General features: G+C 48.0%; 1 protein-coding gene across 3 annotated transcripts in view; it reads right to left on the bottom strand.

Annotated features, from left to right (window-relative positions):
- Positions 1-11,431, bottom strand: part of kdm5a (lysine demethylase 5A) — a 191,501-nt gene extending 180,070 nt beyond the window's left edge. Inside the window, exons 1-3 of one of the 3 annotated variants that reach the window (XM_078568415.1) lie at positions 11,259-11,431; positions 10,325-10,381; positions 3,120-3,231 (exon numbers count right to left, since the gene is read on the bottom strand). Coding sequence is in view for 2 of the 3 variants with exons in the window: in XM_078568413.1 (XP_078424539.1) it covers positions 3,120-3,231; positions 10,325-10,381; positions 11,259-11,360 (271 nt within the window). In the remaining variant the exon portion in view is untranslated. The remainder of the gene's footprint in view (positions 1-3,119; positions 3,232-10,324; positions 10,382-11,258) is intronic. The other 2 variants (XM_078568413.1, XM_078568414.1) reach the window with 2 other exon arrangements.
- Positions 11,432-16,965: the final 5,534 nt, after the last annotated feature.

Raw genomic sequence — 16,965 nt, 5'->3', positions numbered from 1 at the left:
TCCTTCCTGTAATGTGGTGACCAGAACTGCACTCAATACTCCAGTTGTGGCCTCACCAGTGTTTTATACAATTCCAACATTATATCCTTACTTTTATATTCCAAACTTCTGTCAATGAAGGAGAGCATTCCATATGCCTTCTTTACAACCTTGACTACTTGAACTGCTGCCTTCAGGGACCTGTGTACTTGTACGCCAAGATCTCTCACTTCATCTACCCCTCTTAGTCTATTCCCATTTATTTTGTAATCCCTGTAGCTGTTTGACCTCCCTAAATGTATGACCTCACACTTCTCTATGTTAAAATCCATCTGCCACTTTACCACCCACTCCACCAATCCATCTATATCGTTTTGGAGATTATGGCTATCCTCTACACTATCCACTACTCAGCCAATCGTTGTATCATCTGCAAATTTCCCAATTGTGCCCCCAACGTGCACGTCCAAATCGTTAATATATAACACAAACAGCAAGGGTCCCAACACCGAGCCCTGTGGAACACCACCTGAGACAACTTTCCATTCGCAAGGGCATCCATCAACCCTTTGTTTCCTGTTACAAAGCCAACCTTTTATCCAGTTTGCCACATTACCCTGAATCCCATGGGCTTTTACTTTCCTGACCAATCTGCCATGTGGGACCTTGTCAAATGCCTTGCTAAAATCCATGTACACAACATCCATTGCACTACCTTCATCAAACCTTCTTGTCACTTCCTCAAAGAATTCAATCAAATTTGTGAGGCAAGACCTTCCTTTAACAAATCCATGCTGACCATCCCTGACTAGTCCATGCCTTTCCACATGACAGTTAATCCTATCTCTCAGGATTGATTCTACTAATTTGCTCACCACCGATGTAAGACTAACTGGCCTATAATTGTTTAGCATTTCCTTTGATGTCTTTTTAAACAATGGAACTACGTTTGCATTTCTCCAGTCCTCAGGTACCTCCCCTGTATCTAGTGAAGATTGGAAAATCATCCTCAGAGCATCTGCTATCTCCTCCCTGACTTCCTTCAGCAGCCTCGGAAACAATCCATCTGGCCCTGGTGACTTATCAACTTCCAAGGATTTCAACCCTTCGAGTATTTCCTCTCTCTTTATGACTATCCCGTCCAATATCTCGCAGTGTTCCTCCTGGACTACTATATTTACATCCTCCCTTTCCTTTGTAAACACGGAGACAAAATATTCATTCAAAACCCTTCCCACAGCCTCTGCATCTACACACAAGTTTCCATCCTCATCTCTGATAGGTCCCACTTTTTTCTTAACTAACCTTTTAGCATCAATGTATTGGTAAAACATCTCTGGGTTATCTTTAACTTTACTTGCTAATCTTTTTTCATGCCCTCTCTTTGATTTCCTGATTTCTTTTTTTACTTCGTCCCTGCACTTCCTATATTCGTCTAGGCTATCTGCAGTGCTTATCGTATGGTTTCTTTTTCTGTTTGATCTTCCCCTGTATTCTTCTAGACAACCAGGGAGATCTGGACTTGGCAGTACCACTCTTATTTTTGTAGGGGACATGTCTACTTTGTACAATTAGGATCTCGCTTTTTAGTGCTTCCCACTGGTTTTCCACTGTTTTATCCTCCAGCAGTGCTGTCCAGTCCATCTCAGCCAAGTCCCTTCTCATTTCTGCAAAATTTGCCTTCCCCCAGTTCAAGGCTTTTACTCCTGCCTTATCTCTGTCTTTTTCCATGGTTACCACATCATAAAAAGGACATACAGAGGCTCTGAAGAGGGTATAGGGGAGATTTAAAATGATGGTACCAGAAATGAGTGGGTATGCCTATGATGAAAGGATGAACATGCTAGGTCCCTCTTCTCTTGAGAAAACATTGAGGGTGACCATTTATAAAGGTTTTTAAAATTATGGAAGGTTTTTATAGAGTGGAGACGCACACAGTGTTTCCACTTGTGGAGAAGAGCATAATTAAAGGCCAGCAATATATGATAGTCACCAAGAAATCCCAGAAGGCAATTTAGAAGTAACTTCTTTTCCCAAAGAGATTGAGAAATTGGAACTTGCTAGCACAAGAAGTGGTTGAAGCAAATAGTATTTAAGCCTATTTAGGGGGAAGTTAGTCAAGCATATGAGGGAGAAAGGAGTAAAAGATTAAGATGATAGATGTCGATGAGAAAAGGTGGGAGTCTGCTCGAGATGCCAGAATGAACTGGTTGGGCCAAATGCCCTATTTCTGTGCCTTAAATACTATGCAATCCTATGTAATCAGAATGAAAGGTTTCAAATATCAGTTAAGTGACAGGCATAAGAGGCAAACTTGGAGGGAACTTCTTTTGTCTTAAAGGGCAATTGAGTTGTTTGTGCAATAGCTTACTTGCAATTGACGCTGTAGCAGACAGTAAGATGGGGTCTCAAGACATTTGGAACACTTTTCACATAAAGGAGGTATATGGTGAAAAGTTGAATAGATACCTGAAAAGGGAACAGGCTTGATTGGCCTTTTCCTAAAGACTCTAATGCTCGACCATCCAGTTCTTAATAAACCAATTTATTGCATTACCAGATCAACCAAACATCAACTTTTGCAGTAATGCAATTAACTCCTTTGTTTAGATGATTAGTTAGTTTCCCTTTGCTTGAGAACGGAGTTCCAATTACAGGGCCACTCAAGCGTGCTTGGGAGGAGTCACATTAATTCTCAGTAACACCTTGCCTGGGAACATCAGCCAATGCACAGGACCATATAAACATGTTGCAAATGCTGCACATCATTTTTAACGCAATTCTATTAATATCTGAACAAATATGCTCAAACAAGTCTGAAATACCTATTAGGTACACGAGACATTTAAGTATGGATTCCCTCTCCTGTATAGCTGTTTGCTAGAAGCGCCACTGAAAACATGTACTGCTATGTTCTGCAGAGTTTCCAATCTCTAGCCAAGTCACACTGGCAATAATATTATTATTAATATAAAGCTTGATGGTTACACAGCAATAATTACCAAGGTTCTGGATTTCATTAAGCTGCTCAAATGAAGGTAATCCGAAATATTCATCTACTTTATTTTTCAAATGACCTAACAACTATACAATATTGTGAAATCCTACATGCTACACCCCACCGACGTTGATCTCCTTACCCTCTCTGTTCTTTGTCCTGAGACCCAGGCCCATCATTTTGGGTCCAGCACCAAAGATCTGAAGTTTCCGCAGCTCTGGGTTTCTGGCAAAATCGTCTTCAGAAGGATCACCCTTTAAAGAAATTAATTGTTGAAGTTTTTGTAACAATCACAGGAAAATCTTATCAGTGAACTACAGGTACCTCTCATGTCCATAAAACATGAACGAGATCATAAACTGTTTAAATCAAACTTTACTTTCTGCTTATTTAAAAATGGAATTTGCTGAACCAAAAACATGGCTGCTACAGGTCACATGATTTGAATGTTGGCAACAGTGTTGGAAACTTCCAACAGTAATTACAGGACAGAGCTCAACCCTCATCCTTGTGGAATCTCACACCAATCATTGTGTGGAACCATTGCAATCAACGAAACATGGGAGCAGCAGATGGTCTGACTGCCCAGCCTGGACTGAATCAGACAGCAAGCCATCAAAACTTATTATACCTGTGGAGGCACTAATAACCACCTTCTATGTCCTACGGTGAACAATGGACTTTAACCAGAGACATCAAAACAGATTGTTAACCTGAAACTGACTCATCAATGGGCAGCACCACATGACCTAAGCTTCTTTGGCCTTTAGAAAGTTTTAATGTTAGATTCCTGGACTCCCAGGGAAGTTGACTGTTAACATCCAGCCTGTCAACATCAAAGCCGGATTCCAGGCTGACAACAAAGCCTGCCTCAAGTCTAAACCTCTTCAAAACCTGGTTCTCTGGAAGATTCCTGCCATTGCCTGTACAGTGGACCAAATACCAACCTCATCTTGCTGCGTCATCACCAGCTCTGAAGGTATTTGGCAACTCCTGCTTTCAGCTAGCTGGACCCATGTGAACTTTAACTCCTACATAAAGGAACACTCACTGGACTATGACATTCACGTGCACTTTTTAAAAGTTATTCCTAGTTGTAAAACTCTTTTCTTTCCTATCTTGTGTGCGCGTGTGTAGTTGTGACGACAATCCCTCTGGTTCAAATAAATTAATTAACAATACTTGTGATTTAACCAGAGAGTTTGCTGTGAGTCACTTTAAAATTGCCTTCACACAGAGGATTTGGGGAACACGCCACAGCCTATTTCAAAAATTAAAACACCTCTGTTTATGGTCAGATAGCGAGAAAAATAAAGGAGTTCAGTTTGTCTTGCTCCCCTGTCCGTAACATGCCCTTATTTACAATACATTTACTGGATCACAATATGCATGCAGGTTTAGAGTAGTTCTGCAAAAGAACAAAGAACAATCAAAGGTGAAGAGGATGAACTGCAGGGAGTTGAGAACATAAGAAACAGGAGTAAGTGTAGGCCATTCAGCCCCTCGAGCCTGCTCCACCATTCAATAATATCTGATTGTGGCCTTAACTCCATTTTCCTGCCTCTCCCCATAACCCTCAACTCCCTTCTAGATCAAAAATCTGTATAACTCAGCGCTGAATGTAGCCAATGACTCAGTCTCCACTGCTCTCTGGGCTAAAAAATTCCAAAGATTAACAACACTCAGAAGAAATTCTTCATCTCCATCTTAAATGGGAACCCCTTATTCTGAAACTAATTGAAAAAGGATCTGCCCTAGGTAGAATGGAAATAAAGATTATCAGGTGAACGAGTAAATGTGCAATGGGAGACTTCAAGGCAGCAGTGTGAAACAGATACAAGGCACACTGCAGCAACTCAACTAGGCTCTTTTGGCCGGACCTTCCAAACACGTGACTGCTACCACCTCAACAGACAAGAGCAGCAGACAGATGGGAACACCACCACCAGCAAGTTCCCCTTCAAGTCATTCACCATCCTGGCTTGGAAATATATCACCGTTCCTTCACTGTTGCTGAGTCAAACTCCTGGAACTCCCTCCCTAACAGCACTGTGGGTGTACCTACACCACATGGACTGCAGCGGTTCAAGGCAACAGCTTACCACCATCTTCTCGAGGGCAATTGGAGATGGGCAATAAATGTTGGCCTAGCTAGCGACACCCAAATCCAGTGAACAAGTAGAAAAGAAAGTAGGAGGTAGTTCACTTACAAACTAGACAAATTCCTATGAGGGGGAATGGAAGAGCATTGCAAGGCTAGAGCTGATTGAAGCAACTGGGATTAAGATGAAACAGACAAAAGGAGGCCTATGACTGGAGCATAATGCAATAAAGAATCAGAGCATAAAAAGTGCAGAGAACTGAAAAAAAGAGGGCCAAAAAGACTATCATATAAAAAAAATTAGTAACATAAAAGGGAAAACTAAACTATTTTATAAATATAGAAAGAGTAGACGTATAGTCAAAGGGAGGATTTGATTCAGGACCAAATGGAGACCTCCTTGTGGAGACAGAGGGCACTGGTAAGTCAATGATGAGTACTTTGCATCTGTTATCATTAAAGGAACAAATGCTGCTAATGGCACAGCAACGGAGGAGGATGTAGGTAAATTAGGTATGATAGAGAAAAGGGGGAGGCACTTAATTGGTAGGTAGTAGAAATGTTACTCAGGTTGTTGGGGAAATAAGGATGGAAATAATGGAGGTTTTCACAATAATCTTTTAATCAACCTTCAATATGGGAATAGAACCAAAGGACTACAAATGTCACACCCTTGTTCAACAAAGGGGAGATGAATGAACCAGTTAACTATAGACCAAACAACCTAATGCTGGGAGTGGAAAATACTTCTAGAGACAATAGTCCTGGACAAAATGAATTATCCCTTGGAATAACGTACATTTATAAATTACCAGCAACATGACTGCGTTCAAGGCAAATCACGTCTGACCGTTTTAAACTAATGAGCCCTCCTTACTGACTACTCAACCAGAGGCAATATGCTATCAAGACTTAACTTTCAAACCCTCTTTAAATCACCTCATAAGCATTTTTGGGCAAGTGCAAATAGAAACATAGAAAATAGGAGCAGAAGTAGGTCATTCAGCCCTTCAAGCCTGCTCCACCATACAATATGATCATCGCTGATCCTCCATCTCAATGCCATGTTTCCATATCCCTTTAGTGTCTAGAAATCTATTTCCTTCTTAAATACATTCAGTGACTTGGCCTCCACAGCCACCTGTGGTAGAGAATTCCACAGGTTCATCACCCTGAGTGAACATGTTTCTCCTCATCTCAGTCCTAAATGGTCTACCCCGTATCCTGAGACTGTGACCCCTTGTTCTAGACCCCCAACCAGGGGAAATATCATTCCTGCATCCAGTCTGTCCAGCCCTGTCAGAATTTTATATGTTTCAATGAGATCCCCTCTCATTCTTCTAAACTCCAATGAATACAGGCCTAGTTGGCCCAATCTCTCCTCATGCGTCAATCCTGCCATCCCAGCAATCACTCTGGTGAACCTTCACTGCACTCCCTCTATGGTAAGTATATCCTTTCTTAGATAAGGAGACCAAAACTGCACAATATTCCAGGTGTGGTCGCACCAAGTCCCTGTACAGCTGCAGTAAGACAGCTTTGCTCTCACAATGAAGGCCAACATACCATTTGCCTTAACTGCTTGCTGCACCTGCATGCTTGCTTTCCTTTTCCACAGGTCCCTTTGTACATCAGCATTTCCCAGTTTATCACCATTTAAATAATACTCTGCCATTCGGTTTTTCCTATTGAAGTGGATAACTTCATATTTATCCACATTATACTGTATCTGCCATGTATTTGCCCACTCAGCTCGTCAAAATCGCCTTGAAGCCTCTTTACATCCTCCTTACCACTCACATTCCCAAGTTTTGTGTCACCAGCAAACTTGGAAATATTACACAAAAACAAAAATAACTGGAAAAACTCAGCAGGTCTGACAGCATCTGTGGAGAGGAAGGCAGAGTTAACGTTTCGAGTCCGTATGACTCTTCATCAGAACTAAAGAAAAATAGAAATGTGGTGAAATATAAGCTGTTTAAGGGGGGTGGGACAGGTGGAGCTGGATAGAGGGCCAGTGATTGGTGGAGGCAAAGAAGATATTGCCAAAGATGTCAGACAAAAGGACAAAGGGGTGTTGACGGAGGTAATATTAGCTAAAGGATGTGCTAATGGTGATATTAAGGGTAGAAGCAGGACGAGCAAGTGACAGATGGCCTTAGTGGAGGTGGGGTAGGGGGAAGGGATCAAAATAGGCTAAAAGGTGGAGATAAAACAATGGTTGGAAATAAATTTTAAAATAATAATAGAAGTAGGTGGGAAAAGAAAAATATATTTAAAAAATATATAAATAATTAGAAAAAAAAGGGGTCGGGATGGAGGAGAGAGTTCATGATCTGAAACTGTTGAACTCAATATTCAGTCTGGAAGCCTGTAAAGAGCCTAATCGGAAGATGAGGTGCTGTTCCTCCAGTTTGCATTGAGCTTCACTGGAACATTGCAGCAGGAAATATTACATTTGGTTCCCTCATCCAAATCATTGATATATATTGTGATATCTGGGGCCCAAGCACTGATCCCTGCGGTACCCCACTAGTCACCAGCTGCCACTCCAAAAAAGACCTGTTTACTCCTACTCGCTGTTTCCTGTCTGCTAACCAATTCTCAATCCATGTCAATATATTACCACCAATCCCATGTGCTTTAATTTTACACGCTATCCTCTTACGTGGGACTTTATCAAAAGCTTTCTGAAAATCCAAATACACCACATCCACTGATTCTCCCTTATCTTTTCTGCTAGTTACGTCCTCAAAGAAACTCCATTAGGTTTGTCTTGTCAAACATTATTTCCCTTTCATAAAGCCATGTTGACTTTGTCTAATCCCATTGATATTTTCTAAGTGTTCTGTTATCACATCCTTTTTAATAGACACTAGCATTTTCCCTACTACTAATGTTAGGCTAACTGGTCTGTAATTCCTTGTTTTCTTCCTCTCTCCTTTTTTTAAATAGTGGGTTTACATTTTCCACCCTCCAATCTGCCGGGACTGTTCCAGAATCTACAGAATTTTGGAAGATGACAACCAACACATCCACTATTTCCATGGCCACCTCCTTTAGTGCCCTGGGATATAGATTATCAGGCCCTGGGGGATTATCAGATTTCAATCCCATTAATTTCTCCAGCGCTTTTTTTTTAGTAATACTAATTTCCTTCAGTTCCTCCTTCTCATGAGACACTTGGTTCCTGAGCATTTCTGCTATAATACCAGTTGCTTAATTCTGTATTCATAACTATATTTGCCTTGGTACTGGGCTGCAGAGGTCATGGAAACATGATCAAAAGGGCTTTGAAAAGGCTATTTGAAGAAGAGATATGCATAGATCTGGAATCAACAACACATTCAAGGACTTGAGAGGAAAGTGTGCATCAACATAAGAAGAACATGGCATGAGAGGGTGCTGGAAATACTCAGCAGATCTGCAAGCATCAGTGGAGAGAGAAACAGAGTTAATGGTTCAGGTCACATATGACTTCTTCAGAATTCCCTGATGCCAGAGGAAGAGTGCGGAATATTCTGCAGGGGGAATGGAGTAAGCCGGAACCTACAGTACACATCAGTACCAACAACAGAGAGAGCGCGGGTATTGAGGTCCTATAACCGGACTTTCAGGAGCTAGGGAGGAAGTTAAAAAGTAGGTAGCGATCTGGATTACTCCCAATTCCATACGTCAGCGATGGTAGAAATTGGAAGACAGTGAGGATCAATGTGTGGCTTGGAGCATGGTGAAGGATGGAGAGTTTCAGATTCATGGGGATAAGGACAAGTTCTAGGGCAAGAGACACCTATTGAAAAGGTATAACTCAACAGGACTGGGATGAATATCTTCAAAGGAGGTTCATTAGTATGGTTGGGGAGGATTGAAACTAAATTGGCAGGGAGGTGGGGACTGGCATACAGAAGAGTAATGAGGTACATAAAGGAGCAAGAGTGCTGGTTGGTACTAGAGAAGGAATTAAGATAGGAGAAAATTTTGAAAAGCAGCAATGCTAATACCGACCCCAGGAACTGTACTATATACCTTCCTCAAGTTTGAAAAGCAACCTTTCACCACTACTCTGTTTCCTGTCACTCAGCCAACTTTGTATCCAAGCCGCCCTTGCCCCTTTTATTCCACGGGCTTCAACTTTGCTATTATGTGGCACTTTATCAAACGCCTTTTGGAAGTCCGTGTACACCACATTACCTTCAACACTTTGTTGCCTCACCAAAAAACTCAATCAAATTAGTTGAACATGATTTGCCCTCAACAAATCCATGATGGTTTTCCTTTAATTAATCCACATTCGTCCAAGAGATTATTAATTTTCTCCTTGACTTGGATATTGAAATACAGAGCAAAATTTCTAAATTTGCCAATGATACCAAACCTGGATGTGTGCAAACAATGAGGATAATAGCAATCGACTGTATCAGGATACAAATAGGCTAGCAGAATGGGCAGACAAGGGGCAGATGGAATTTAGTACAAAGTGCGAGGTGGTGTATTTTTGGTAGAAAGCATAGGGAGAGGCAATATAGAATTAATGGCACAGTTCTCAAAGGTGTGCAGGGGCAGGGGGAATAGGAGGTCGTGTGCATAGATGTTTGAAGGTAGGACATATAAAGAGTAGTTTGCAAAGCAAATGGGATCCTGGGCTTCATAAATAGAGGCATTGAGTACAAAAGCAGGGGAGTTATGCTTAACCTTTGTAAAGCTTTGGTTAAGCCACAACTAGAGTATTGCATCCAGTGCTGGTCACCACACTTTAGGAAGAATGTTAAGGTCCTCAAGAGGTTGCAGAGGAGATTTTCCAGAATGGTTCCAGAAATAAGAGATTTTAGCTACAAGGTTAGGTAGGAGAAACTAGGGCGAGCAACCCCAAGGAGAGCATCCTTGGAGCAAAGGAGACTGAGGCGAGTAAAATCAGAAAATGCTGGAAATACTCAGCAAGTCAGGCAACATCTGTGGAGCGGTAAAAAGAGTTAACATTTCAGGTTGTAACCTTTCATCAAAACTCTAATGTCTGTAACAAGAAGGCAAAGATGATGTGTGCCTGACATTAACAGAACACTCAATTGCAAGATTATTGTGAGCACACCCCAAACTAAATCTCGTGGCAAATACAAAGCCAAACAATCTTGTCACTTGTTCAATCCTTACAGGAGCTAGAAATACCATTTTATACATCTAGGGGGTTGGGGGGGGTGGCAGGGAGAGGAAAGAGTTATGGCCGATTAAGCACAGAGAGGTTTACCTACCTGATTCAAGGTTTTAACACAACCAGGAAAAATCTGCATAGAAGAGTTTTCAGCAGTCTATAACAAGACAAATAATCGCAGTTAACACAGCTGATGCAAAAGCAGTTATGAATATTCAACAAATCAATTTCCCAAGTGCAAGTGAAATCACCAGTAATTTCATTATCTATCCCCAGAGAGGAGGCATGAGTGAGCCAGGAATATGAGATATAGAGAGAAAGATCAATCAAGGCAGGGGGAGGAGAGCATGAGCGAGTTTGGAAGGTGGGGCCACATGGGCAAGCAGGCAGATACATTGCGCAGACTTGGTGGCTGGTGGAGGTCAGTGTAGAGGGTGGGCTGGGGGGGTTGCAGACAGGCTGCTGGCACGGGTGTGGGGGACGCTGCACAGTGGCAGGTTGACGCAGGGGGCTGCCGCATTGGGATAGGTGGGCAAGAATGGAGGGGAGGGTGGTGAGGAACCACAGATGGACATGCGGCGCAGGGGGAGGGTTGCAAACCAGCAGGCTGGGTGCTTGCTCACTGGGGTGGGAAGTTGCACATGTGAGTCCAGGAAGGGGGGAGGGGCAGGTGTGATAGGGCACACACAGAAGCTGGAGGGGTGTGGGGGCTGTGAAAGAGAGATCGCACACAACTGAGTCAGAGAGAAGTCACTGAATGGGGCTTCAATGCTGGAAAACTTAATGCACATGTGCAGTCTGCACAATTCAAATGGAGCTCAGAGTGATAGTTCTGGGGATTAATAATCACATCCAAAATGACGGTGATCTAGAGGACACGCTGTAAAAACTTTCATAAAAAATTTAAAACTCAAGATCATCTGATGTATAAAACCACCCAAGTCATCTTGTCAGTGGTAGTTTGGCTGCTGTCTGAAATGAACTATTGGAACGCTGCTGAATAAAGTCAAAACTTTTATATTCGTTCATCTTACCGAGAGACTGGCTCCTGTCTGAAACAACTCATAGGGATATAGAATCCTCTCATAGTGGGACCGTAACAGTGAACCAATGCCCTTTCCTTGTGGGTAACTCATTCGACTGGCGACCTTTGCCCATTTTTTCTCCTTGCACAGTGCTTCAAATCCACCCTCACTTGCAACCACCTGCAGGAGGAAAATTCATTTTTTAATGTTGAGCCATGCAAGAAAAAAATTAAACAAAGTCTGCTTCCCTGATTGTGCAGTAGTATGGTTCCTTAGCCATATAAACCAGGAAGATCCCAGTTTATATGCTTGTTCTACATCAGAAAACCAGTGCTCCTGCTTGGTGTCACAATCCCTGTTCAAGCTCATTGGCTTGGCTTATATGGGAAGAACAACCATTTGAGTAAGGTTTCAGATGGTCAGCACTCATGGAATTCTACCTACCACCTGCTAGCAGAAGTGGAAGGAAAAATAATAATGAACAACCTTAAGCTACCGAAAACTTGCTTTAAAAGGATTCAGAGCTTCAAGATCAACAATATGATGTATTCATAAAGCACCTTTAACATAATTAACTGCTCCAAGATACTTAACAGGAGTTTTACCAAATTAAATATGACATCAAGTCACATAGGGAAGATGGCCAAAAGCTTGATCAATGCAGTGGATTTTAAGGAGTATCTTAAAGGGTAAAGAAAGGTAGAGAGGTTTATTGAGGAAATCCTAAAGCTTGGCAGCTGGAGGCACAGCCCTCAATGATGGAGCAATTAAAATCAGGTATGGTCAAGAGGCCAGAACTTGGGGAACATGGATATCTCTAAGGATTGTGGTGCTGGAAGAGATTGTCAAATACCAAGAGCACAATGCTTCAGAAAGCCTGTATAAGTATAGAAAGTGTAGGGTGAAATTAAAAAAGAAATTAGAAAAAAAAGGGCATGAAAAAATATCAACAAGTAAAATCAATGAAAACACAAAGTAGGGCCAAAAAGAGACCAAAAGTTCCCCTTTTCTGAGGCAGTCCCTCAGGATTGACAATGACTTGTTTCTACTCAGTGGGTTTCTGAGAAGGTTGATAAGTCCAATGCGGGGCAGGTGATGCCTGGAGGGTCGGTGAGATGTGTTTTTAGGGATTCTGTGCACTCTGATACCTCAACTTCGCCTCTGCGTGCTCCCGACAAATTGTTTTGATGTGTTTGGTGCCCAACCGAACAAAACGGGGCAGGGGGGGCGAAACACGCACGTGCTCCCACCCCCCACAGCCCCACGCGCGCACCACCAGCAATCCCACACACGCATGCATCCCATACTGCCCCCAAACGTGCACGCACTCCCAGCTCCACGCGTGCGCGCGCCCCCAGCACCCCACCCACACGCGCACTCCCACCCCACCCACACGCGCACGCACTCCCACCCCACCCGCGCACTCCCACCCCACCCCGCGCGCGCGCGCACTCCCACCCCACCCCGCGCGCGCGCGCACTCCCACCCCACCCGCCCGCGCGCGCACTCCCACCCCACCCGCCCGCGCGCGCACTCCCACCCCACCCGCCCGCGCGCGCACTCCCACCCCACCCGCCCGCGCGCGCACTCCCACCCCACCCGCCCGCGCGCGCACTCCCACCCCACCCGCCCGCGCGCGCACTCCCACCCCACCCGCCCGCGCGCGCACTCCCACCCCACCCGCCCGCGCGCGCACTCCCACCCCACCCGCCCGCGCGCGCACTCCCACCCCACCCGCCCGCGCGCGCACTCCCACCCCACCCGCCCGCGCGCGCACTCCCACCCCACCCGCCCGCGCGCGCACTCCCACCCCACCCGCCCGCGCGCGCACTCCCACCCCACCCGCCCGCGCGCGCACTCCCACCCCACCCGCCCGCGCGCGCACTCCCACCCCACCCGCCCGCGCGCACTCCCACCCCACCCGCCCGCGCACTCCCACCCCACCCGCCCGCGCACTCCCACCCCACCCGCCCGCGCACTCCCACCCCACCCGCCCGCGCACTCCCACCCCACCCGCCCGCGCGCGCACTCCCACCCCACCCGCCCGCGCGCGCACTCCCACCCCACCCGCCCGCGCGCGCACTCCCACCCCACCCGCCCGCGCGCGCACACTCCCACCCCACACGCACGCACGCGCGCACACTCCCACCCCACACGCACGCACGCGCGCACACTCCCACCCCACACGCACGCACGCGCGCACACTCCCACCCCACACGCACGCACGCACGCACACTCCCACCCCACACGCACGCACGCACGCACACTCCCACCCCACACGCACGCACGCACGCACACTCCCAACCCACACACCCGCTCCCAACCCACACAACCACTCCCAATCCACACACCCACTCCCAATCCACACACCCACTCCCAACCCACACACCCACTCCCAACCCACACACCCGCTCCCAACCCACACAACCACTCCCAATCCACACACCCACTCCCAATCCACACACCCACTCCCAATCCACACACCCACTCCCAACCCACACACCCACTCCCAACCCACACACCCACTCCCAACCCACACACCCACTCCCAACCCACACACCCACTCCCAACCCACACACCCACTCCCAACCCACACACACACTCCCAACCCACACACACACTCCCAACCCACACACCCACTCCCAACCCACACACACACACTCCCAACCCACACACACACTCCCAACCCACACACACACTCCCAACCCACACACACACTCCCAACCCACACACACACTCCCAACCCACACACACACTCCCAACCCACACACACACTCCCAACCCCACACACACACTCCCAACCCACACACACACACACTCCCAACCCACACACACACACACTCCCAACCCACACACACACACACTCCCAACCCACACACACACTCCCAACCCACACACACACTCCCAACCCACACACTCCCAACCACACACACACACACACTCCCAACCCACACACACACCCACACACACACACTCCCAACCCACACACACACACCCACACACACACTCCCAACCCACACACACACACAGACACACTCCCAACCCACCCACACACCCACACACTCCCCACCCACACACTCCCCACCCACACACTCCCCACCCACACACTCCCCACCCCACACACACACACTCCCCACCCACACACACACACACTCCCCACCCACACACACACACACTCCCCACCCACACACACACACACTCCCCACCCACACACACACACACTCCCCACCCACACACACACACACTCCCCACCCACACACACACACACTCCCCACCCACACACACACACACTCCCCACCCACACACACACACACTCCCCACCCACACACACACACACTCCCCACCCACACACACACACACTCCCCACCCACACACACACACATCCCCACCCACACACACACACACTCCCCACCCACACACACACACACTCCCCACCCACACACACACACACTCCCCACCCACACACACACACACTCCCCACCCACACACACACACACACTCCCCACCCACACACACACACACACTCCCAACCCACACACACACACACACTCCCAACCCACACACACACACACTCCCAACCCACACACACACACACTCCCAACCCACACACACACACACTCCCAACCCACACACACACACACTCCCAACCCACACACACACACACTCCCAACCCACACACACACACACTCCCAACCCACACACACACACTCCCAACCCACACACACACACACACACACACACTCCCAACCCACACACACACACACACACACACTTCCAACCCACACACATACACACACACACTCCCAACCCACACACACACACACTCCCAACCCACCCACACACACACACACACTCCCAACCCACACACACACCCACATTCCCAACCCACACACACGCACGCACGCACACTCCCACCCCACACACACGCGCGCACGCACACTCCCACCCCACACACACGGCGCACGCACACTCCCACCACACACACACGCGCGCACGCACACTCCCACCCCACACACACGCACGCACGCACACTCCCACCCCACACACACGCACGCACGCACACTCCCAACCCACACACCCACTCCAACCCACACATCCACTCCCAACCCACACACCCACCCCAATCCACACACCCACTCCCAATCCACACACCCCACTCCCAACCCACACACCCACTCCCAACCCACACACCCACTCCCAACCCACACACCCACTCCCAACCCACACACCCACTCCCAACCCACACACCCACTCCCAACCCACACACCCACTCCCAACCCACACACACACACTCCCAACCCACACACAACACTCCCAACCCACACACACACTCCCAACCCACACACACACTCCCAACCCACACACACACACACTCCCAACCCACACACACACACACACTCCCAACCCACACACACACACACTCCCAACCCACACACACACACACTCCCAACCCACACACACACACACTCCCAACCCACACACACACACACTCCCAACCCACACACTCCCAACCCACACACACACACACACTCCCAACCCACACACACACCCACACACACACACACTCCCAACCCACACACACACACACACACACTCCCAACCCACCCACACACCCACACACCCCACACACACACACACTCCCCACCCACACACACACACACTCCCCACCCACACACACACACACTCCCCACCCACACACACACACACTCCCCACCCACACACACACACACTCCCCACCCACACACACACACACTCCCCACCCACACACACACACACTCCCCACCCACACACACACACACTCCCCACCCACACACACACACACTCCCCACCCACACACACACACACTCCCCACCCACACACACACACACTCCCCACCCACACACACACACACTCCCCACCCACACACACACACACTCCCCACCCACACACACACACACTCCCCACCCACACACACACACACTCCCCACCCACACACACACACACTCCCCACCCACACACACACACACTCCCCACCCACACACACACACACTCCCCACCCACACACACACACACTCCCCACCCACACACACACACACTCCCAACCCACACACACACACACTCCCAACCCACACACACACACACTCCCAACCCACACACACACACACTCCCAACCCACACACACACACACTCCCAACCCACACACACACACACTCCCAACCCACACACACACACTCCCAACCCACACACACACACACTCCCAACCCACACACACACACACTCCCAACCCACACACACACACACTCCCAACCCACACACACACACACACACACACTCCCAACCCACACACACACACACACACACACACCCAACCCCACACACACACACACACACTTCCAACCCACACACATACACACACACACACTCCCAACCCACACACACGCACACACACACTCCCAACCCACACACACACACACACACACACTTCCAACCCACACACATACACACACACACTCCCACCCCACACACACGCACGCACGCACACTCCCACCCCACACACACGCACGCACGCACACTCCCACCCCACACACACGCACGCACGCACACTCCCAACCCACACACCCACTCCCAACCCACACATCCACTCCCAACCCACACACCCACTCCCAACCCACACACCCACTCCCAATCCACACACCCACTCCCAATCCACACACCCACTCCCAACCCACACACCCAC

Source organism: Cetorhinus maximus, chromosome 22 (genome assembly GCF_964194155.1).
Source record: "Cetorhinus maximus chromosome 22, sCetMax3.hap1.1, whole genome shotgun sequence".
In the NCBI taxonomy this organism is placed as follows: domain Eukaryota; kingdom Metazoa; phylum Chordata; class Chondrichthyes; order Lamniformes; family Cetorhinidae; genus Cetorhinus; species Cetorhinus maximus.
The sequence above is the reverse complement of the archived record's forward strand: the minus strand, read 5'-3'. Positions and strand labels throughout refer to the sequence as shown.